The sequence below is a fragment of the Pelobates fuscus genome, chromosome 10 (genome assembly GCF_036172605.1).
Source record: "Pelobates fuscus isolate aPelFus1 chromosome 10, aPelFus1.pri, whole genome shotgun sequence".
In the NCBI taxonomy this organism is placed as follows: domain Eukaryota; kingdom Metazoa; phylum Chordata; class Amphibia; order Anura; family Pelobatidae; genus Pelobates; species Pelobates fuscus.
In genome coordinates, this window is record NC_086326.1 from 106,832,839 (window position 1) to 106,857,641 (window position 24,803).

Below are 24,803 nucleotides of genomic sequence, written 5' to 3' on the forward strand. Positions count from 1 at the left end.
GGGAGGAGGGGGAGAACACTATGGGAGGAGGGGGAGAACACTATGGGAGGAGGGGGAGAACACTATGGGAGGAGGGGGAGAACACTATGGGAGGAGGGGGAGAACACTATGGGAGGAGGGGAGGGAGAACACTATGGGAGGAGGGGAGGGAGAACACTATGGGAGGAGGGGAGGGAGAACACTATGGGAGGAGGGGAGGGAGAACACTATGGGAGGAGGGGAGGGGGAACACTATGGGAGGAGGGGAGGGGGAACACTATGGGAGGAGGGGAGGGGGAACACTATGGGAGGAGGGGAGGGGGAACACTATGGGAGGAGGGGAGGGGGAACACTATGGGAGGAGGGGAGGGGAGGGGGAACACTATGGGAGGAGGGGAGGGGGAACACTATTGGACAAGGGGAGGAGGGGGTTAAAGAACACTTGGACAAGGGGATGGAGGTTAAAGAACACTATGGGACAGGGGAGGAGGGGTTAAAAATCACTATGGGATAGGGGAGTGGGTGGTAAGGAACACTATCGGACAGGGGAGAAAAAAAAAATATTCAGAACAAACTTTCCCATAGTAAAAAACACTATGGGATAGTTTGTTCAAAATACTTTTTTTCTGGGTTTCCTCCTCTAAAAACTAGATGCGTCTTATGGGGGCGGGGCCTGGACATCATGGCGGCTGGACGTGCATCGTGTGAGCTCCGAGCTCAATTCCAGTAACTAGCCTGATTACCGCACGCCAGCCAGCTAAAACCCCAACTATCAGACTCACCTACTTCTGGAGTTAGCTAAGGAACCCCGGGTGTACTACCCGCGGGTGCACGGCACATCGGACGGAGGTCAGTGGAGTGAGGCCTAGTGCGGGTGCCAGACGGGTGGTGCGGCCGACCCCCTGTTCGGTGCGACACTGGGACCTCCCAAGCTTGTCTCTCAGCCCTGTTCCCCCCCCCTTTGGACCGGTGGGGGTCATCCCGGTCTACCCTGGCCTGCATCCTGCTCAAGCGACACAAATCAACCTATTCCACTAAAACTACGGCTCAGCAGACATACAAAATGGCGGCTCGACACACCCAACGGGACTTAGACACCCAGCAACCCGAGGCAGCGCATCTCACACCAGCACAGCTAACAAAAAGCAGGCTGGACATAATTTTCGACCGCTTCTGGGCGGCGCTGGAGGTACGCCAAGCGGCAGCAAGGCAACAGCACCAAGAGGACGACCAGGAGGCTGAGGGCCCGGTGGTGGGGGGGCCCCCTCCGATCACACTCACCTCCACAGCACACAAAACCCACACTAAGGGATCACCCCGGCCGAAGGCCACCAGGGGTGGAGCCCTAAGGCATCATCCACGCAGACGGAGGATCACCCGCAGTCGGCGGCTATCTACCACTAGGACCTCCTGTCTACCCCCTACATGGGAGAACTGGGACCCCAGGAGCCCCCATGTCCGTGACAAGAAGATGCTGGCCTGCGGACCGGCCTGGGGCGGGAGGGATGCCCATCAGAGCCTCTGGAGTACCGCGACCCCCCTAGCCCCCAATGCTCAAGACTTCAGGTTCCCATCTTCGGGCATAGGCTGAACACAAGCGTGCGGCTTAAAGCAGTACCACCATTATGAGACAGACTACAAACAGCAATTATCACTGGTGGGACTTTCACACGCTACCAACACAAGCCGACCACCCTGAGTTCCCCATATGCATACAATGGCGGCTGCCAGATATGTATATTTATTTTATGTCTATGCTTTTCTTATTTGTGTTTTCTTGTTTAGAGTTTTATATACGAATAGGTCATGACGCTATTCAGTCCCCTGTCGTACATACTAGCATGATGCAAATCTGTGTGTGTTTCTATGTCTGAATATAGATGCAGAGCCTGTGGTCTTCAACCTATGTAAACCACCCAGGGATAGGAACACCTTGCTACAGTTTTAACTTCCAACTGAGTCTTAAACTAAAGTGTTTACTGTGTAACCTATCTGTTTAATCTAGAAGCAGAACAATTCTGTATGTTTCTGCCTAGCATCTGACACAGCATATTAACCTACTACGTGGAAAACAAAAGCGATGTTTTTATATGTTATGTTTTCAAACTCTCTAAGCAATGTATATCATTAATGATCATATCCTTACCTAAAAATTGTGTGCAAGATCTCATGTCTACCCCTATGTTTAAAACTGTGCCTAACGTGCTAGAGGACTGCCTTTGGGGTACCTCTTAAGCAACTGTTATAACTGTGCGCACTTCAAAAATAAAGAATTAAAAAAAAAAAAAAAAAAACTAGATGCGTCTTATGGAGCGAAAAATACGGTACATCAATATGTCACTACAACACTAGTCGCTCCTTTACTACCTGGCATATTCTATTTTAACTTTTTTTCAATTTTTTTTTTTTTAAATGTGCAATTAAGCCATGTCATATTGTTATATTTGTTGATCAGCCTGTATTCGCTGCTGTGGTATTATCGGCAATGTTATGCATAAACTGCTCTACAAAAATAAAGAATTATAAATAAAATAGAGCTCGCGTTCTTAATTTCATTTTTTTTTAACTAGCTAGTATATTAGTATACAAAATGATAAGCTCTCATATGTATATATGCAGCTCAAAGTAGCAATTCACATTTTTAGTTAGGTACTTACTTGCGGTTCTGTTGACGCTGGTGGAGTAGTCGTCTGTGTTGTGGGTGCAGATGAGTAGTATCTGGGCGGAACTGTGGCTGAGGTCTGAAAGACAGGATAGCCAAAAATATAGGTCAGTAAATTTGCATAGTTTTGACTTTCATCAATCATAATTTTATACATACAAACCTTAAATTATTCAAGTGAGCTCCTGGTGCAGTAGGAGGGTGAACTCCAAAAAAGGGCCGAAATCCAGCCCCTCCAGCAGCTACCATTTGACCAACATGTCCCTGCAAAAGCTTGGGTGCAGCAGAGGTCAAAGAAGTTGTATGAAGTCCTGTAGCACGTGAAAAATGGCTTGGTGATAATCGACCAGGTGCTGCCTGAATATGAACATGGGAGGCGAGAAAAAAAAAAAGATTCAGTACAGGAAAATGCAGAAATACAGTGAACTATAAGAGTGATAGGTTATCTGTTATGAATAGAGTTTATTTGTGGTTTGGAAAGCAACAGAACTGCTTGTGTTAGCTAGGAGGAGTATAAAATTAGTTACCTGTGCTCCTCCTAAAAGCTGGGCTCGTTGAAGAGGTGAGAGGGCAGAAGGAAAAGGATGCCTTAAGAGTGAAGCTGTGTTACTCTGCAAATGAAACATTAAAATACCTTATTGCAAAATTCAAAGAGTGCATTACTGAATGCCAAATGGTATAATAGATGTAAAAATACATAATATATATTCTACATATTATAAAATCGATCACTCTGTAAAAATAAATAGGCCGCTCCAAAATTATCACTTTCTCTGGTGTATTTAAAGGTATGTTTTTGAGTTAAAATGAAAGTTTTTCTTTTATTCTATAAACTTCTGACATTTGACCCAAATTCCAAAATAAAAATAGTCATTTTAAACAGTTGTAGAAAATGACATCTAATCAATATAACAAAAAAGATCCACAATCCTTGGAACTGGGGAACATTGTATTCAGCAAAAGAAAGCAGGTGTTCAAAGAATCTTGTATGTGGCTTTATTCAGGAGTTCTTCACAAATATGAAAGTGCTAGATTCCAACCTTGATGAAGCACCCCCAGATAACCACTGGTCTTCAACCAAATTCCACAGTAAATGCAAGATAATGGTTGGTTCCTGCCAATCATTAGACTTGATCATGGAAAAAGCTGAAAATTGGACTCTGAAAAGACGACACTACCCCAATTCTCTACTGCCCAGTCCTCATGGTCTTTTGCAAACTTCAGCCTGGCAACGCTTTGCTTCTCTTTGCATGGCTCCAGCCCTAGAAGTCAGTGTTCGCTCTCACCATGTACTTCACCAGAGATGCCATTTGCCATTCTTTTTGTAGGTTACGTTCTGTCATCCTACAGATGTTGAGTGACATTCAGTGGAGATCAGTTTTCATCCTCTGCCAGTCTGTAGCTTTGTTGTTGTCATCAATGCCTGCTGCTTGACCTTGCTCTTATGAACAGCAGTCTGACATTTTCAGGATAAATGCAACCCAATGCTTGCTGCATCCCTCTGTCAGTAAACACAGCATTTAACCCTTCATTTCCTCACTCAAAGCCCTTATTCAACTCTTGACATGATCAATGGTTATTTTTTTTATTCCAATCACGTTTGTGCTACTACTAGCAATGTTTTTGTCATCCAACTGGCAAAAAGTGGTGACCACTGCATTGATTTGAATACTTTTTCTCATTAAATATATTTAGCTTAGTACCTAATTAAATAGAATCAAGTAAGCATAATGTCAGATATATGGAGCAATAAAGAGCTGTATTTGTGTAGATCAGAGGTGGGCAAATAGTAGATCCGCAACTTTCACGATGCTTTGACATTCTAAAGTCTGGCAAAGTATCAATGGCAGTTTTAGTTCTAAGGTATCTATAGATTTACCTTTTGTCGAGCCATGATATAGATGAAGAACAACACGGGTAAGCTCCTACAAATACGTTTACGATGCTAGACCCATCAAAATCGCATAGCAGGGGGAGGTTTATCGTACAAAAGTACCAAGTTTGCGCCAGTGTGGAGATAGACATGTTTAATAACCTAAATAATTACAATGTATAATCCAGCAATAAGCTGAGCACACTGAAAGTTACAGTTAAAATGCATCAAGCTCTTCAAGTAGAACTCCACTGAGATTACGGAGTCATGCATTGGCTTTATGTGTAGAGCGATCTGTATCACTGTATTGGTGAATAGTGTCCCATTGTCATGGGAACAGGGAGAACACATGCCAGAAAAAAAAAAAAAGTAATGCGGGGAGGGAGCATACCAACAACCCTACAAGAGGGATGGCCACATGGCAATTCTTGCATGCACATAATACACGAGTGGGGGGCGAGTTCTTATTTCATGTTCATCGAATAAGGTATATAGGCATGTTGTGTAAATTGATTTAACCCCTTACAGACACAGCTTCAGTTTGTGTTGCACTTAAAGGACCACTATAGGCACCCAGACCACTTCAGCTTAATGAAGTGGTCTGGGTGCCAGGTCCCTCTAGGATAAACCCTTTTTGCTGTAAACATAGCAGTTTCAGAGAAACTGCTATGTTTACATATGGGTTAATACAGCCTCTAGTGGTTGTCTCATTGACAGCCGGTAGAGGCGCTTCCCACTGTGATTTTCAAAGTGAGAAGACGCCAGCGTCCATAGGAAAGCATTGAGAATGCTTTCCTATGAGACTGGCTGAATGCGTGTGCAGCTCTTGCCGCGCTTGCAGCTGATGACGGCAGAAGGAGGAGATTCCCCAGTGCCGAGGGAGCCCGGCGCTGGAAAAAGGTACGATTTTAACCCCTTCCTCAGCCTAAAGCCCGGCGGGAGGGGGACCCTGAGGGTGGGGGCACCCTCAAAGCACTATAGTGCCAGGAAAATGAGTATGTTTTCCTGGCACTATAGTGGTCCTTTAAGGACACAAGCTATTTGCAGTTCAACACACTTACTGCACCAACACATATTATATACCTTTTTTTTTTAAAGGCAAAAAGGACTTTAAATTGATGTGACACATATAGAAAGTCTCTATTAGAAGAAGAAAAAATAAAAAAAATGCAAATCTTTTGTTTCACAACTTTGGTAATAACGTATGCATAATTAGAGCAGCTTAGAAGAAAAGCAAGAAAAATCACTAAATTGTGCTCAGCTATACCTCCTGAGTATCAAATGAACCCATTTACATAACAATGTCAAGTTCTTCTGCAATTACAGGGCTGAAATTGTACCCTGTCCAATACAGTTTAAAAAAAAAAAGGTACCGTATATACTCGAGTATAAGCCGAGTTTTCAGCACATTTTTTGTGCTGAAAACCCCCAACTCGGCTTATACTCGAGTCAATAGTCTGTACTATGGCAATTTGCATTGCCATAATACAGACAGGGGCTGTGGGGGCTGTGAGAGAGCGTTACTTACCTCTCCTGCAGCTCCTGTCAGCTTCCTCCTCCTCCACGCCGTCCGTTCAGCACCTCGGTCAGCTCCCACTGTAAGTCTTGCGAGAGCCGCGGCTCTCGCGAGACTTACAGTGTGAGCTGATCGAGGAGCTGACCGGACCGGCGCAGAGGAGGAGGAAGCTGACAGGAGCTGCAGGAGAGGTAAGTAAACTCTCTGACAGCCCCCTCCCCCCCCCCACTGAACTACCAATGCCACTAGACCACCAGGGAAGGAGCCCCCCTCCCTGCTATGTATAAAGCAGGGAGGGGGGACGAAAAAAATAAAATAATAAATATTACAAATAAAATAATAAAAAAAAATTATAATTAAATAAAATAATAAAAATTAATCATAAAAAAAATATTAAAATAATAAAAAATTGCCCACTCCCCACCAAGGCTCTGCAACACACACACACACACACACTGCACACATACTCATACACACACGCTGCATTCATACACACGCTGCATTCATACACACACACTGTAAATAAATATTCAATTAATGTAATTTTTTTAGGATCTAATTTTATTTAGAAATTTACCAGTAGCTGCTGCATTTCCCACCCTAGTCTTATACTCGAGTCAATAAGATTTCCCAGTTTTTTGGGGTAAAATTAGGGGCCCTGGCTTATATTCGGGTCGGCTTATACTCGAGTATATACGGTATATAAAAAAAAAAAATTGGAGATTGGCCAATGGTGCAGTTTGAGACATTTTAGTAAATCACATATTTAAATGCTTAACATTTGCAAAAGTGATCATTTGGACTCTCACATGATACATTTTTATTTAATTGCCATTTTTTCTCAAAAATGTATGTTATTAATTGTTATTTTTACATACATGTATTTTTAACTGTGTCCCACTGTTTTAAAGTTATTTTAACTATACTCGGCAACATCTAACAATACCCGATATACATACCTTTGCAAAGTAATCTTAATCCCATTCTAAACCCACAATCCCAAAATCTAGACATCTCCCTAATCAGAACCTTATTCCTAGCAATAGTGTTAAAGGGAATCCCTGTGCTAATGAACAACCCCAATATTAAAATGAATTCTACATTTGGTAAAACTAATGCTTATTCTAAACCCAATATGAATCTACAATCATAATCCATAATCTAATCCTAACCCCAGTACTGGTATTAGCAAGGTTTCTAAGGTAAAACAGAAACTTGTATGTTGCTGCTTATTACTGGTTCTTTTCAGTAATACATCAAATTAATTGCGATCAGTGCTGGGTGCTTGACAAAGCTAGCATTAATCAGAATGGTACAGGGACATAGAGGGAGACCCTCCGATGTCAGTTGAGACATTGGGGTACCCCCATGAACTAGATTCAGTGAGAATCATAGCAGCTAAGCTGGATTACCCAGCTGCAGTGTGCTCTATGAAGGTTTTTTACAGTTTTTTTTTTTTTGTCAATCTTTATTTTATTCGTGCTTAGGAAGAACAATCGCGTTTGCACAGCCACAACAGTTGGGGCAAGCAGTTATATAGTCATAACATCACATGGGTGTGGCATTGAGAAACTTTGCACATATTTTTTTGTTATAGGTAACAGAGTATGGAACAAATTGATTAGTTAACGAGGTATAGTCATGCTGAGCAACGTTCAGTTTACGAGTGGTAAAGGGTAAGGGTGAGTTAAGTGGGGTGAGCATCACCTGCGTATTAACAACCCGCATGTCAAACAATATGCTTCTCCATATATTAGCTATTCGCTCAGTGTGCTACCAGGCATGCATGTTTGCAAATTGTCATTGTCATAGGTATATTTACAGTTGAAGTACCTAGCGAGGCTACACATAGATCAATTGAGGGACTGAATTATATTCATTCGGTTACGCTGTTATTCATTTATGTATGTCAACTTAGTGTATGGATGAGCTTACTACGTTTGCAGGTACATGCAAATAAGCTGTGTGCCTCAAGATTGTAACAAGAAATGAAATGCATAAGGCTAGCCTATATTTAAACCTTCACACGTGTTTAGCTGTATCTCACATAGCTGAGTAGTGATGTCAGGCTGAGGCAAACTAGGTTATCGTGGAGAGACAAATTAATTACTGAACATATAAAGAGGCAAAACAAAAGTATAACATAGTCATGCATTGTGCAGGATGGGTCCCCTGAGAGGCATCGAACTGCCTAAAGGTATAACCTGGTCAAGTCCTCCTGTATCGGCAACCTGCATGTGCACTGCCGTGGGGTATGTACTCTGGCGTTTGAGGGCTGCAGGTTAAACGTGTGGGGGCCTGCGCATCCAGGGAGCATCTGACTTTATTATGGCAGTTTAACGACCGATGTTTAGGTCCAGGAACAGGTGCTAGGAGGTCTCTCTGGTGATCTGGTTGGAGCGTCTTGTCTCCCCGTTATCAGCTTAGCAGGGCAGCTGCAGCGGACGGTAGTTTGCTGGAGTTAGGAGTGAGAGTGATCTTTAGGTAGGTATCGTGTCAGTTCTCTGCTGCCCGGCATGTGCAGGGGGGGGGAGGTTCACGGCCTTGGAGTCGGTCAGCCAATACCTCTGCTGGGCATTGCTCGAGACAGCATCCGAGGGTATCGGTGAGTGGCACGGGTGTACGGGTGGTGTATAGCCTCTCCCCCGCTCCAGGCCTTAATGGTCGGCACTGTTGGGCCACAGACTCGGGAGCTCTGAAAGGCCGGGTCTTTTCCTTGGCGGACGCTACGGAGGGGGCCGATGGCGGTGTGGCTTGTGCCTAAGAGGTGTGAGCCTCATGACCTTCCGCCTAGATGGGCCCTTGCCTTTGCGTGCAATTTTCGTTGCTGCGCCCGTGGAGGGGTTGGTCCGGCCCGCTCTCCCTCACCTTCTTTCTGGAGGCAGGCGACGGTTGAGGCGCCCGCCGCTCCAGCATCTCCCAGAAGCGCTGGAATAATGCGTCTATCCGCTCATGTAGTGGCTGGTAGGGCGCCATTTTAGGCGCGTGTTCCTCCCCCTCCATCTTGCGGTCGGGGAGTATGCCTCTTTGGGTCGTCGGGTTATATTGCGACTTGTGAGCCATTGCTGTGCGGACCGGGATAACCCCCGCCGGTCCATGGGGGGGGGGGGAACGTGGGCTCTGCATAGTTTCCGTAGATTGTGATGGCGGTGGGGGAGCGGCCGTCTCCCCTGCGCCAGTCGTTTGTGTAGGCCGCAGGAGCCAGGATGGAGATTCCGTCCGGGTGTGCTTCATGAGTGATGTCCCCAGGTGAGTCCCCGTTTCATGTGTCTTGTTAGGGTCAGTTTGTGACTTTTCTCCGTTGGAGTAGGCAATATTTTAGGCTTATTTAGTCGTTTGGTGCGGAGCCCCAGGGAGACACGACCGTTCGGCTCTGCGGTCAGGCCCCGCCCCCCTACAGTTTTTGCAATAATAATGTGTGCACAATTAGTGCAGGTTAAGGAAAGTAATTAAAAATAAATTAATCTAGTTCTGATTTACAGAATATATAATGTGTCTGGGATTTTAAGTTTTTTTTGGTAGTTACAGGTCACAAAGCACAAGGAGTAAAATAAACTTTTAATGTGGAGCGATTTTAGAATTTGGTATGTTTGTCGTGTAAGCTTAATAGCCATGAAAGAAAACAAAATTGCCACACAAAAGTATATATTTATATATAGTAGACACCACAGGCTATTTACCTAAGGTTGTTTTGACACTTTCTACGTAGCCATTTCACCTCCAACCTCTGCTAAATATTGGAGTAAAATTGTGTTTTTGGGGGTTTTAGAACAAAGAACTTCTGGTGTGTATTTTGTAAAGTTGGTGTGTGCTATTCCTGTACAAAGTTTTATTTTGTGTTCAGTTACATCTGCTGAGTAAAATGACACCCCCATTGTATGTCTTTGGCACTATTTTGTGAAGCTACAGTGCCATATAGGAGACCTGTCCTTCTCAGTATTCACAGTCGAATTTTGAGAGATGTATTTAATGAGCCTATGCTTCCATTTTGGGTATTATAACAGTTTGACTGTTCAAAAAAACCCCACAAAGGCCTACCTTTTGTAAAAGTAGACACTCCAGGGTATCTCATATGGTGCATATTGTGCCTTAACATGCCCCCATTTTTTCACCAATATATACCACAGTATGTGGTAAAAAATTATTTTGGGCATTTTTTTTTTTTTTTTTTTTACATACGGATTGCATTTTTGCTGGGCATTTTGTATATTTCATATGTGCCACTAAGTTCAAAACCCCCAAATTATGCTCAGCTAAGTCTTCCGAGTAAAAAGACATCCCCAAAGAATGTCTTTGGCACTATTTTGGGAAGCTACAGTGCCATATAGGAGACCAAGCCATATCAGTTTTTACCGAACTTTAAATTTTGACGCTGGGCCTATGTGCAATTTCCAAGCATCTTTGCAGGTGTTAAATTCAAACTACCCCACAAAGGCCTACCATTTCTTAAAGTAGACACCCCAGGGTATTTCAAAAGGCATATTTTGAACCTTAGCGTGGGATAATTTTTCCGCTAGCTTGTACCAGGTGTAGTGCCTGTTTTTCTGCCTTTTTGACACACAAAGTGAGTTTGCACAGTATATTTTGCAAACCTTATGTGTGATACCACTGTATAATACTTCATATGTTGCTCAGCTATGTGGTCTGAGTACAGCAATACCCCCGTATGTACCTTTGCCAGGTATATGTGGATGTTGAAGGGGCACATTTGAGACGCAGCCATTCAGTTTTTTTTTTCTACCTTTGAAGTTTTACGCTGTGTCCATGTTCCAATTTGGAGTAGTTTAGATGGTTGGTTATTGAAACTTCCCCACAAACACATACTTTTTATTGAAGAATACACCCTGGGGTAATTCAAAAGGCATATTTTGAACCTTGGCGTGGGATAATTTTTTTCTCTAGTTTGTTCCAGTTGTAGTGGTAAATGAGCGTTTTTAAATGTATTTTTTTTACTTTTTAAAACTATTTTTAAACTTTTGTTTTACTTTTTTTTTTTATAGTTTCCTAAACTTTCTTAAAACTTTTTTTTTTTTTTTTACAGATTTAAAATTTAAGCTTTTTTTTACCGTTAACCCATAACTAGCAGTAAGCAGCACTAACAGTAAATTCCCCATTTTCCCATAACTCCCACCCACCCCAGCTAGCAAAATATTTAATTATACAATATTTAAATTAGATAATTAAATAAATTGAACCCCTGAGGGTTAAAAAATGCATAAAAGTTAATCGTTAGGGGTTAAAAAAAATTAGATCGCAATATAATACTGTGATCTGTATTTTGATCACTGTAGGCAGTGATCGACTGGCAGGGAAGGGGTTAATTTTTATTTGGACTGGGTAAAGGTTTTTAAAAAAAAAAAAAAAAATTTCACTTAAACGTTATTAAAACTTTTTTTAACTTAATTTTTTAACTTTTTAAACCTTTTTTTAACGTGAACCCCTAGTTAGCCTAACACTAAATCCCCCAATTCCCCACTAACTTCCACCCTCCCCAGCTTGCTAAATTTATCATTTTAAAATATTTAAATTAATTAATAAAATACATTTAATCACTGAGGGTTAAAAAAAAAAAAGAATCAACCCTCAGGGGTTAAAAAAATAATAATCAGATCATAGTAAAATGTAATCCCTGCCAATTGATCATTGTAGTCAGTGATCAATTGGCAGGGAAAAGGTACATTTTTTTTATTAAACTGGGTAAAGGGGGGTGGGATTTTAATTTAACTTTATTTATTTTTACAATAAATCCGTCTCCCTGCACTTCACAGTGAACCCGGAAATGCAGGGAGGCGGAAGGTAAGTATACACAGCACATGTGCTCGCTCTGACATGCTGTCAGAGCGAGCACATGTGCTGGGAAAGCGCAAGTCGGTGCTCCCGGTCTGCCTCTAATACAGAGGCAGACCGGAGCACCATTAACCCTGCGATCGCGGCGATCTGGGGTTAATTTTAACGGGTGACGGACAAGGTCCGTCACTCGTCATTAAGGGTTTCCCCTGAGTGACGGACCTCGTCCGTCACTCGTCGTTAAGGGGTTAAGTTCCCATTTAAATGCCAGTTTGCCACACTAATTTAGAACACTGCAAATAGAGCATCAGTCTGACAAGAGAAAGCAAGAGGAATCAAACAATACCTGGGGCTCCCAGTTACCAATAGAAAAACAGTCCCTGCTGGTAGAATACTTGACGGTAATATTCCATCATGTGTCCTTAAATGGTAAATATAGAGGAATAGATAAACAAAAGAATACAATGACTGACTTACTGGGTGGCTGCCGAAATGGGATGAAGAGGCTCGAATGTGAATTGGATTTGGACACAACACCTAAAAGAGTAGATAAAGTTATTGTTCACACTTTGGTGCTTTATACCTATTTAAAAAAAGTGTCTGTACAAGTCTCGGTCCCTTAAGATTTGACATTACCTGCTGCTGATTGAAAGCAGGGCCTACTCCATGTTTTGGAGGAGTCCCAATAGGCACAGCAAGCACGGGTGGGCTCCCGATGACAGGGGAGGTGGAACGGCGAGGCAGGGCTCTCTCAGAAGCATCTCTCTCCAAATCATCATGGCTGGGAGGTGGCAATGGAGCAAGACCATACTCATGCAATATTGATAGAGGAGTCATATCCTTCAACAGAAACAAACAATGAAACCCAGCTACCACCTTTTCCAGAACTTTATCCCAAATATTGAAATTACAGGGTGTATGACATTGTTTTCATATCAACACAGATGTGCACCCCTCATGGAACACAACAATATGGCCCCCTGGGGAATTGACGGAGACCAAAGACTTAAAATGTGCTTGCTTACCTCTGTGAGAAGTGGTCCTCTGATAGGCCGCAGTGAAGAGGCAGAGTTCCAAATACATGAATTCATCCCTGGTGAAATCTAAGGAAATGTAGAAGTGTTAGGTGAAAAACTCACAATTATGCTATAGTTACCTTAACCCCTTAAGGACACATGACATGTGTGACATGTCATTATTCCATTTTATTCCAGAAGTTTGGTCCTTAAGGGGTTAAAGAAACACTATTTTGTTTCTATTGCCAACATGCATTCCTAATGCTATAGAGTCCTACCTCCTAGGATGAAGCAAAAAGGTTGTGATTTACTTACCTTGCTTGACTAGTCGCACTAAGTGTAATAACCAATTACTTAAATTGACAAAATAATTACAGCTATTTTTATTTTAACAATGCATTGTGCCATGCATAGCTTTAAATGTTATTTTAAAGCTTGAATTAGAACTTCTGCTTCTATAACTAATCCAGCGAGCCTCTGCTTCCTAATCGATGATAAAGTGACAACCATCTTCATGCACCTTGGATCATACTAAGTTCCTCAGCCAAAGCACATTATTTTGTTTTAAATATTTTTATTGGTTCAGATAAAAAGCATTTTTCCCACGCAGGGGAGGTGTGTGAACCATAATAAACATACTCCATTAACACATGCCTCTGAGTGCATTATACATCAAATTTGAACAGTCAATGCCTAATAAAGCGAAAGGGTTAAAACATTAGAACATACAGTACAAGCTGAAGGTTTAGCAGATATCACAATGCATAACAGTTTCAACCTTGGTACTAATAAGCCATTTTCATCATCCTTTTGTTCAGTCTGCATATGTGGGCTGTAAGTGTAGGAGCCTGATCTGAACTAAAGTTTATGTGCTGCTGTCTTTGCTAAATTCTAACGGGCCAGGCCGAAGTACGTGAAATAATCGTGTCATGAATCTACTTTGTATTACCAAGTGATGTGTGGCACCCCGATAGTACTTCCACCCATGTTGGTAGTGATGAATTAAACTATGGCTTAACTAAAGGGTACACCATTATACTACGACTGAACGAATTGTGCTGTGTTTGATAACAAAGCCAACCTACAGAGGTAAAAAACATCTCAGGAAGGCTCCTTGTAAATGTTTGGTCTGGCATTAAAGCAGTGTAACCCCTCGTAATTACGGTCGATGAACCAGTGTCCTAACAATATATCGTAATGTTAAATACATGCGACAAGTGTGTTATATAGTGATCAGGCGCTGTACGTCAGCGAGGAAGAGTTGTTCTTTTGCTCGTAGGCAATAAATCGGCATTCTGACGCACGTTTATGTAAGCAGCTGTTCAAAATATAGCACGTGTTAGTTAAACTAAATGGATTTATATGCCAGCCGACTATTGAGTAGAAGTGAGCATGGAATCGAAGCATGGGGGTTATATTGCTCACTGTTCGTGTGCCAGACTGCATGAAAATGCATGAAAAATGGATTTCAAACTTAGTTTTGTTGTCTAGCGGGTAATCGCCTACGCAGAGGCGCTGTTATCAGTTACATGATTTGTAGTGTCATCTTATTGCCTATTCAGAGGCAAGTCGATCATGGTCCTTTTTGGTGTACCGCTGAACATAGTACAACAAATTAAATTTTACATTATACAGTCATAGCCTTCCCCAGTTATGGTGGGGCCTGTTGCTGAAACTCTAATGCATGTGTCTATGGTAGTACCTGTGTTGAGTTGCTTTATTCCAGAGCTCTGTGCGTCTGCCTCTAGCTTAGCGTCCTTGTGATTCCTGAATCATTTACTATGCGTGCCGTTCGTGTGGTCGTCGTGCGTTGGTGGATTCACCCGTTTACATGGCTGTGGTGCTATCCCGTGGGGTTCGGGGTGAATTATATAGGTAGGCGTGTAGGCTGATGGTGAGCTTGCATTGCTTGGTGTGTGTGATTTCACAATTCCTGTCTGTTTCCGGCTGGCTGCAGTGGCTGCTTGCGCTATGTTATTACCGTCTGCGTATTTGTAATGGGTCCGGTGGCATGTAGCACAGTTCAAGGTTGCATCGTTTCTGGTGTGTCCTTGGGAGTGAGCACTCCGACCGGACCAGTGTGACCGCGCGTGTCCGGTGCGCTGCTGCGTGTAAATGGTGTGTGTGCCCTTGTGTATGTCCCTGTCAGGTCTGTTCGTCGTCCTGTCATCAGTCATCCTTTGGATTTATGCTGTTGTGTTGCGACTGGTCGTGTCACGTCTATGTGTACGTATATTTTGTGAGGGGGTGAAGTGTGGAGATCCCATCCCCTGTCACCGTCCCGGATCGCCATTCCCTCACCCTGTGTGGCGGTGCCGTAATTAGTTAGGCTTAATACTCTCTTCCTCCACCTATTGCGTCGCCATGTGGTTCTGAAAAGCGGCAGAGGCGGTTAGTCGGATCCAGTGAAACCATTGTTTGGTGTAGCGATCCCTGAGATTCAGGGTAGTAGCCTTCACGTCCTCGAATTTCATGGTTGCTTCCACCTCTTCCACCCATCTGGCGATGGAGGGTGTGGTGGCTTGCTTCCAGTATATTGGGACCGTCGCTTTTGCCGCGTTCAAGAGCCGCGGGATGACCGATTTACTGTATGTCGAAGTAGACATATCCGTGTGGTGTAGGAGGAATGCTGCAGAGGATCTTGGAAGCAATTCATCAGTCACTTCGGGTATCACCTCCCTAATTGTATTCCAGAACGGTCTGAGACGTGAGCATGCCCACCAGATGTGTATGAATGTGCCTCTCTCATTTCCACATCTCCAACACGTATCTGGGATTTCCGAATTCCTGGCGTGGAGCGTAGTCGGCGTCAAGTACCATCTGGTGAATATTTTGTATGAGTTTTCTTGCAGCCTTGCCGAGCTCGGTGTGTTTTGTATCAGGGTGATGCTCTTGTCCCAGTCCGCTTCAGACATGGATTCTTCTAGGTCTTCCTCCCAGTTTCTCATGCAGGGGGTGCTAGTAGGTATCTACCTGTAACCAGCATTGCATATATCTGTGAAATGGCGCGTGGTGTTTCCTTATCTTGCGTACAGAGTAGTTCGAATTGTGTGAGTTCTCTCAGCAATGATGGCTTTTGCGGGATGGATCGGGCATAACCGACTATCTGTGCTCTCGCCAGTGTGTGTGAAAAAGTAAGTGTCCTGTCCGGATAAAGGTCAGTGACACAGCGGACCTCGAATGGTCTCTGGAGGACATTCATCATGCGATGGGTCGTCGCGCGTCTCGCCGGGCCCGGTGTGGGGCTGTGGTCCCCCGCTGGGAAGTCTGGGTTGCCTCTCAACGGCAGTAGCGGGCCCGGGTCCGTCGTGAGGTATTGCTTCGTGCCTTGTCTGTGCCAGATCTTCATGGTCGCCACCACGAAAGGGTTAGTGATGTGTTTATGCTTGTATGTGGCTTGTAGTGTGCGCAGGTCACAGTTAGTGATGTCGGATTCTAGCTCGGTCCATGGTTTCGTTCCGCTGGCTACGGTCCAGCTGACAACTCTGGTGAGGTGCGCTGCCTGGTAGTATTTCTCGAATTCGGGGAGCGCCAGGCCCCCTCGGAGTTTAGGCAGAGTCAGTTGAGCGTGCGCTATTCGTGGGGATTTGCCTTTCCATATGAACTTGCGGACCTCTGCCCGCAGTGTCACAAAGAATGTTTGTGGGGCTAGTATCGGCACCGTTTGGGACACAAAGAGAAGTTTCGGTAGAAGCGTCATCTTGACGGCATTTACCCTTCCCAGCCACGACGTGTAGAGGGAGCTCCATTTATTTAGTTCCTCCATTGCTTTTTTTTTAGAATAGGGAGGTAGTTGTGGGACTACAGGTCCGCCGGGTTGGGTGTGAGCCAAACCCCCAGGTACTTCATGTGGTGGTCCCACCAGCGGTATGGGTGTTGTCCTTGAAGCGTATGTTTGTGGTCATTGCCGACGGTGAGGTTGAGTATCTCCGACTTAGTAAAATTTATTTGAAGGTTGGAGACCTTTGAACTCTGCCTGTATCGCCGTCAAGGTGGTCTCTGGACGTGTGACTACAAACAGCAGGTCGTCCGCATATGCTAGCGTTTTGTGTTGTGTCGATCCAACTGTGAGGCCTTGAATGTTTACGTTCTGTCTGATCCTGCGCAGGAACGGCTCTAGCGTCAACGCGAAGATCAGGGGCGAAAGTGGGCGCCCCGTCTGGTCCCGTTGTAGATCCGGAACGGGTTCGTCAGCGCTCCGTTTATGCCTGTACCCACTCTATTTTTGTGTGCTTATGTGGGATAAGGTAATTGGGACCCCGTCCCGAAGGCCTGAAGGGTCTCGAACATCATATCAAAGCACATTATTTTGCAACCATCGGTTGCTTAACAAAAATTGCCTGACAGGGTTATTCACTGAATATTGCCAGGAATTCAGTTGATTTTAAAATGCAAGGCCAAAATAGCTGGTCTGGAAAAATTATCCAAGTCGGCTATGCATTTAATTCGGCTAATGCCTTTCCCTGAAAGGAACACTTAACGCACATAAAGCACTTCAGCTTGCTTCATATGCTAGAATATCCTCATTGCAGTTTATAAAAAAGTGCTGACTAATTTTAAATGCAACTGAGTTGCAAATCACTGAACGGATAACCGACAGTCTGACCAAACATACATAAAGAAGACAGAAAAGTTGAGTGGGAACAGTAGGCAAGTGATTTAATCAAAAACTTCCTCTAGACTGTAAGCTCGTTTGAGCAAGGTGCTCATCAACCTACTGTTCCTGTAACACTTTGTTCTTGTCTCAATTATTGTGAAATTCCCCTGCCTTATAATATTGTAAAGCACTGTGGAATATGTTGGTGCCGTATAAATGCCAAAAATAATAATGCATAGGAGTTAAAGAAGACAAAGATGAAATTAAGTTATTCACTGTGCTTTTATCTTTTAATGTGAAGTTATGTTTAACAGCTGCACCTATTATAGTTGGCATGAAAAATATTTTCTATCATTTTACTTCGTGAGTAAATGGAAATTTGAGAGAGAGCGCACAAGAGTTTCCTGGTAACGACCAAAGTCCCCCCCATCAGGACCTCTGGCTTTTAATTAAATGGAATCTCTAGTGGCCATTTTCCTGGCACTAGAGAATCCTGGATTGCCCCCCATTCCACGTCGCTAAAGGGGGACACTTACCCGAATCCAGCACTCATGTCCTGCCGCGCTGTGTCAGGCTCCGCCCACACTCCTCCCACGCCGACGGATGCGCGCATTAGACCTCCACAAAGGAAAGCATTATTCAATGCTTTCAAATTGGGATTCCGGCGACGCTGGAGGTCCTCATGCATAAGCGTGAGGATATCCAGCGTCATTTAGACGACAGAAGTACCTCTAGTGGCTGTCTGGTAGATGGCCACTAGAGGAGGACTTAAACCTGCAAGGTAATTATTGCAGTTTGTAAAAACTGCAATAATTACATGTCCAGGGTTAAGGGTGATGGGAGTTGGCACCCTGACCACTTCAATGAGCTGAAGTGGTCTGGGTGCCTACACTGTCTCTTTAAGCACAAAACTGGTATTACTAGCTAAACTATAGCAGCAAGTAAATACATCTTGGCCATTTGTTTACAAAGAAAAACTACAAACTAATCCAACTTGTTATTGAGAGGCAAGAAACAAGGGGGAAAACATTTAAAGGATCATTAAAACCACATATTTCATATACTCTATGGAAAAGAATATCCAAGAAGCAGAATATTCCTGACCTGTGTGCGTGATCCCTGGGGAAGTGATGGCTCCTCGCTCTCTTTCACAAGTTGACTCAGGCTATGCTCCAACTCTTCTTGCTGCTCCCCAAGTGGATCAAGGTTAGGGGAGGCCCGATCAAAAATATGGGAAGGAGGAAGCTTCTCTTCCATCTCTGCCAAACGCTCATGTGCTTCACGCCAATCATCATCTGTATTCGGAAGGGAGAACGAAAAAAAATGAATTTTTCCATTGTAATTTCCTTACCTCGTTTGCTAGAAAGTAATTTTAAGTGTTCCTACACCTCAATCGTTTTCCTAGATCTTTTGAAACATTATGGTGAAATACAATTTCCAGAAACACTAACATAACAGTTAAATCTAAATGTAGAACCCCACCCTCTTTCAATAATCCTCTTGACCTTACTTTGTATGAAATGTAAGATTAACTAAGGGATAGTGTTAATAAATTAGGAATTTCCCATAATTCATTAAAAAGAGCTCACAAATGAGCAGGAACTCATGGGAAAATGAATCATAATAGTGTGAATTGGTAGAAAAATATTATGTACAGCACATTTTGGGAATATAACAAATCTAGCCCCCAGAATGGAAGCAGAAGTTTTATTTGCCAGATCACCAGAACCATGAGCTCGCTTTACTACCAAGAGCTAAATTGCACAATATTTCTTTCAAGAATTAATTTTTATCATTCATAACGTTCTCTATATGAACAGGATGAAGACATGGCTATTTGTTGTACATGCTGCATTTTTTTTTTATTTCTGAGCATAAGATGGATACATCAGTATGCTCAGTAATTTTACAAAGTATGTGCAAACAAGACCAAAGATTTAGTGTTATTTCAGACCCCGATTGCAGAATATATCATGAGGATTAGAATCATGATATTGAAATTCAGTGGTTGTTATTGTGGCAAAATCCATGTTTTCTAAAATGTGTAATAAAGCCAGTCTGGAATCCCTCTTTAACTTGGAAGAAACCCACCTACAATTTCTAAAACCTATTCGAACATGCAAAATAAAAAAACTTCTCTCTTGGGTAAATGTAAAATCATGCATCAGTTTCTGATGCAGACTTAGAGATATGAACTGGAATGTGGATAATTGTCTCAGATCCTCACCGATTGCTCCAGCACCAAAGGTATCATCATTGAACTGATCGATGTCTTCATCTTCCTCCAGGTCAGGAAACCCGTCCCCATCATCCAAAGACTGGTTGAAGAAAATAGAATAGAACAAAAAGGAACATATTTGTCACAACAAACCAATACTCAAATGTACTGTTCAACATCAGAAGATGGATTCTTTCTACAAAAATAGACAACACATTTATCTTTCAAGAATTAAATTTTTTCTAGCATTACTGCTCTTTGGTGAGGTGATTCTAAAAATATGTTTCTCGTATAGTGTTCAGGAGCCAAATCAACCATTAGCAGCCTCTGAAAAGCAAGTATAACCCAGCTGAAGTATTTGCTGTCTCTTGAGATCCTGATGAACAAACACGGTCCAGTTAAATCATTCTTATAAAGAAACAATGGGCCCTTATGGTGCATATGTGGCAATAGGATGCTTCTCACGGAAGCATTCAAAGAGATTGGCAACACCATGGGCTGTAGTGGTTATGGTGACAGGAGCAACAGGAGCACTGCCCTATTGTATGTAGTCAAGCCCTTTTAAACGATTATACCTCTTACCTGAGGTCTGCTTGGCACCACTGCCTACAGAAAGCTGGAAGCTCTCTGCCTGAGCTATGGCCAGCAGTACATAGCTTAGCTCAGTGGCTGAGAGAGATCAGCTGACACTCAGCACTTCCAGGCTTTGTTCAGGGGAATAACAGAAGCCGATTACTCTCAGCCAATGAACTAAGCCATCCACTACTGGGCTTAACTCAAAAATTTCTGCCTCTCAGTCGAAACTAGTGGAGGCTTGAAGCAGTACCCAGCAAATCCCAGATAAGAAGCACAATAATATGCTGAAGTCGTAAAACATACATACTTATTCCCGCACTTATCCCATTAAGTTTGCATCTTACAGGCTTTTTTTATCCCACCATCTGAAATTATTTTTAAATAAACATGATAGCTAATCACCTTAAAGCTGGATTTTATAATAGCACACGAGAAAACAACTGATTAAAAGGTGTACCGCCTGTTTCTTACTGCAACCTTACCCTAAAATAGATGCATGCAAAGCCCATAGTATATAAATATATATATATATGAACTGTTCTCCATGTGCTAGATAAAACTATCATAAGGCATTACAGACCATTTAACCGTGTAAAAATGCACCCATTCACAACTTTAGTTTAAGGGACACTGTAGACACCCAGACCACTTCAGCTCATTAAATGGTCTGGGTGTCAACTCCCATCACCCTTAACCCTAGAATGGTAATTATTGCAGTTTTTATAAACTAGGGTTAACTTTACTAGACAGCCACTAGAGGGACTTCCAGCTTCCTGGACGTCTAAACGACACTGGACATCCTCACGACACACAACTGATGTTGAGGAGTTTCTGTTTACTCTACCCAGGAAGCCCACCAACAGGAAGCTATTCTGTGCTCTCACTGAACAATTCCTGTCACAGCGGGTAGAGATCCTCTACCGCGATGTGGTATGCTCTGCCATGAAGTGACCAGTAGGAGGAAGAGCACTGAGCTCTTGTTTTAGTGGTTTTAGTTCTTCGAGTAAAAATGCAATGAGTTATTTGGTGTTCAGTGGAAAAATTGATATAGAGTGTATATATATATACACACTCAAAAGTAGAAGTATGAAGGCACTCACTTTTTTAGGTTCTATGAACCAAGAATATCTTTACACTCTTTAAATATTGGAAAGAAGTTGGTGCTCATAGGACTGTGATAAAAAAATAAATACAATAAAAGGTTTTAATTGTGGAAAGCTTGTCATTAATAAATTCTGAGTTTTATATTTGTACAAACCTAAATCGAAAGCTTTTTGCAGGTGACATTTTGCAATAAGACCAAGTAAAAACCTTGATCCCTTTTAACATAACACACAAAATTTCCACTCTGGGGCATCCACAACTGAAAGCCTGTTAAAGCTGCAGTATTTTTTTCCTACTGCAGTTCTAAGCTGCTATGAGAATGGGAACATGGTGCTTTGTGCACCATCACATTTTTGTAAATTTTGTAAAGTTGTGATGCTGCTTGCAGTTGCCCTTAATTTAAACTGCCAGCGGCCTTCTGTATGTAACACTACCGATAACTACAGATTTCAGCTATCCAGCCACTGTTACAGTGAGGTTCTGCTTAGAGACAATAATGGGGATCTTTGCAGATAATGGAGAGTCTACCTCACAGGGTTGAAATTCCAGTTCCTAGTGAGTGCGTGAAAATGTTGTGTTATGTTAAAAGGGATCAAGGTTTTTACTTGGTCTTACTGCAAAATGTCACCTGCAAAAAGCTTTCAATTTAGGTTTGTACAAATATAAAACTCATTAACGCCACACGTGTATGTAGGGGTATGTGTGTGTATATGTGTATATATATATATATATATATATATATATATATATATATATCTCTTCTGTCTGTGGAGTAGTTTTAGATAAGATAATGTACAGTACTACCTTCCATTAAAAACATATGGGCCAGTTAAGCATAACCCTTTATGAAGGCATTTGTGAAAGAGTAAGGATTGCTACGAATGAAAATACTTTAACTTTTGGTCAAAAGTCACACATTTTAGGGAAATTTGTCTAACCCTGTATTGCATAATCAAATGAGGTCTGTTCCATGAAACAAAAAAAAAAAATTTCCCCCACGCACACGCCCAACCCACAGGACAACCTTCCTTCCCCCCACACACACACCGCCCAACCCCCCCCACACACACACACCGCCCAACCTTCCTTCCCCCCCCACACACACACACACCGCCCAACCTTCCTTCCCCCCCCACACACACACACCGCCCAACCTTCCTCCCCCCCCCCACACACACACACCGCCCAACCTTCCTCCCCCCCCCCCCACACACACACACCGCCCAACCTTCCTCCCCCCCCACACACACACACACACACACACACACACACACACACACACAGCCCAACCTTCCTTCCCCCCCCCCCCACACACACACACACCGCCCAACCTTCCTTTCCCCCCCCCCCACACACACACACACACACACACACACACACACCGCCCAACCTTCCTTCCCCCCCCCACACACACACCGCCCAACCTTCCTTCCCCCCCCCACACACACACACACCGCCCAACCTTCCTTCCCCACACACACACACACACACACACACACACACACACACACACACACAGCCCAACCTTCCTTCCCCCCCCGCCACACACACCGCCCAACCTTCCTTCCCCCCCCCCCCCCCCCACACACACACACCGCCCAACCTTCCTTCCCCCCCCCCACACACACACCGCCCAACCTTCCTTCCCCCCCACACACACACCGCCCAACCTTCCTTCCCCCCCACACACACACCGCCCAACCTTCCTTCCCCCCCACACACACACAGCCCAACCTTCCTTCCCCCCCCACACACACACCGCCCAACCTTCCTTCCCCCCCCACACACACACCGCCCAACCTTCCTTCCCCCCCCCCCACACACACCGCCCAACCTTCCTTCCCCCCCCACACACACACCGCCCAACCTTCCTTCCCCCCCCCCCACACACACACCGCCCAACCTTCCTCCCCCCCCCACACACACACCGCCCAACCTTCCTTCCCCCCCCCCCACACACACACCGCCCAACCTTCCTCCCCCCCCCACACACACACCGCCCGACCTTCCTTCCCCCCCACACACACACCGCCCAACCTTCCTTCCCCCCCACACACACACCGCCCAACCTTCCTTCCCCCCCCACACACACACCGCCCAACCTTCCTTCCCCCCCACACACACACCGCCCAACCTTCCTTCCCCCCCACACACACACCGCCCAACCTTCCTTCCCCCCCACACACACAAACCGCCCAACCTTCCTTCCCCCCACACACACACCGCCCAACCTTCCTTCCCCACACACACCGCCCAACCTTCCTTCCCCCCACACACACACCGCCCAACCTTCCCCCCACACACACACCGCGCAACCAACCTTCCCCCCACACACACACCGCCCAACCTTCCTTCCCCCCCACACACACACCGCCCAACCTTCCTTCCCCCCCACACACACACCGCCCAACCTTCCTTCCCCCCACACACACACCGCCCAACCTTCCTTCCCCCCACACACACACCGCCCAACCTTCCTTCCCCCCACACACACACACCGCCCAACCTTCCTTCCCCCCACACACACACACCGCCCAACCTTCCTTCCCCCCACACACACACACCGCCCAACCTTCCTTCCCCCCACACACACACACCGCCCAACCTTCCTTCCCCCCACACACACACCGCCCAACCTTCCTTCCCCCCACACACACCGCCCAACCTTCCTTCCCCACACACACACGCCGCCCAACCTTCCTTCCCCACACACACACACCGCCCAACCTTCCTTCCCCCCACACACACACCGCCCAACCTTCCTTCCCCCCACACACACACCGCCCAACCTTCCTTCCCCCCACACACACACCGCCCAACCTTCCTTCCCCCCACACACACACACACACCGCCCAACCTTCCTTCCCCCCCACACACACCGCCCAACCTTCCTTCTCCCCCCCCCCCCCCCCACACACACCGCCCAACCTTCCTTCCCCCCCCCACACACACCGCCCAACCTTCCTTCCCCCCCCACACACCGCCCAACCTTCCCTTCCCCCCCCACACACACCGCCCAACCTTCCTTCCCCCCCCACACACACCGCCCAACCTTCCTTCCCCCCCCCCACACACACCGCCCAACCTTCCTTCCCCCCCACACACACCGCCCAACCTTCCTTCCCCCCCCCACACACACCGCCCAACCTTCCTTCCCCCCCCACACACACACACCGCCCAACCTTCCTTCCCCCACACACACACACACCGCCCAACCTTCCTTCCCCCCCACACACACACACCGCCCAACCTTCCTTCCCCCACACACACACACACCGCCCAACCTTCCTTCCCCCACACACACCGCCCAACCTTCCTTCCCCCACACACACCGCCCAACCTTCCTTCCCCCACACACACACACCGCCCAACCTTCCTTCCCCCCCACACACACACCGCCCAACCTTCCTTCCCCCCCACACACACACCGCCCAACCTTCCTTCCCCCCCACACACACCGCCCAACCTTCCTAAC

The 24,803-nt window shown here is 45.0% G+C and overlaps 1 protein-coding gene across 1 annotated transcript in view; it reads right to left on the reverse strand.

The window, feature by feature from the left end:
* Positions 1 to 24,803, reverse strand: part of PATL1 (PAT1 homolog 1, processing body mRNA decay factor) — a 46,108-nt gene that overhangs the window by 18,439 nt on the left and 2,866 nt on the right. The window contains exons 2-9 of the mRNA XM_063434776.1: positions 19,658 to 19,748; positions 18,535 to 18,725; positions 12,843 to 12,920; positions 12,454 to 12,657; positions 12,295 to 12,354; positions 3,169 to 3,252; positions 2,805 to 2,998; positions 2,637 to 2,720 (exon numbers count right to left, since the gene is read on the reverse strand). Coding sequence (XP_063290846.1) covers positions 2,637 to 2,720; positions 2,805 to 2,998; positions 3,169 to 3,252; positions 12,295 to 12,354; positions 12,454 to 12,657; positions 12,843 to 12,920; positions 18,535 to 18,725; positions 19,658 to 19,748 — 986 coding nt within the window. The remainder of the gene's footprint in view (positions 1 to 2,636; positions 2,721 to 2,804; positions 2,999 to 3,168; positions 3,253 to 12,294; positions 12,355 to 12,453; positions 12,658 to 12,842; positions 12,921 to 18,534; positions 18,726 to 19,657; positions 19,749 to 24,803) is intronic.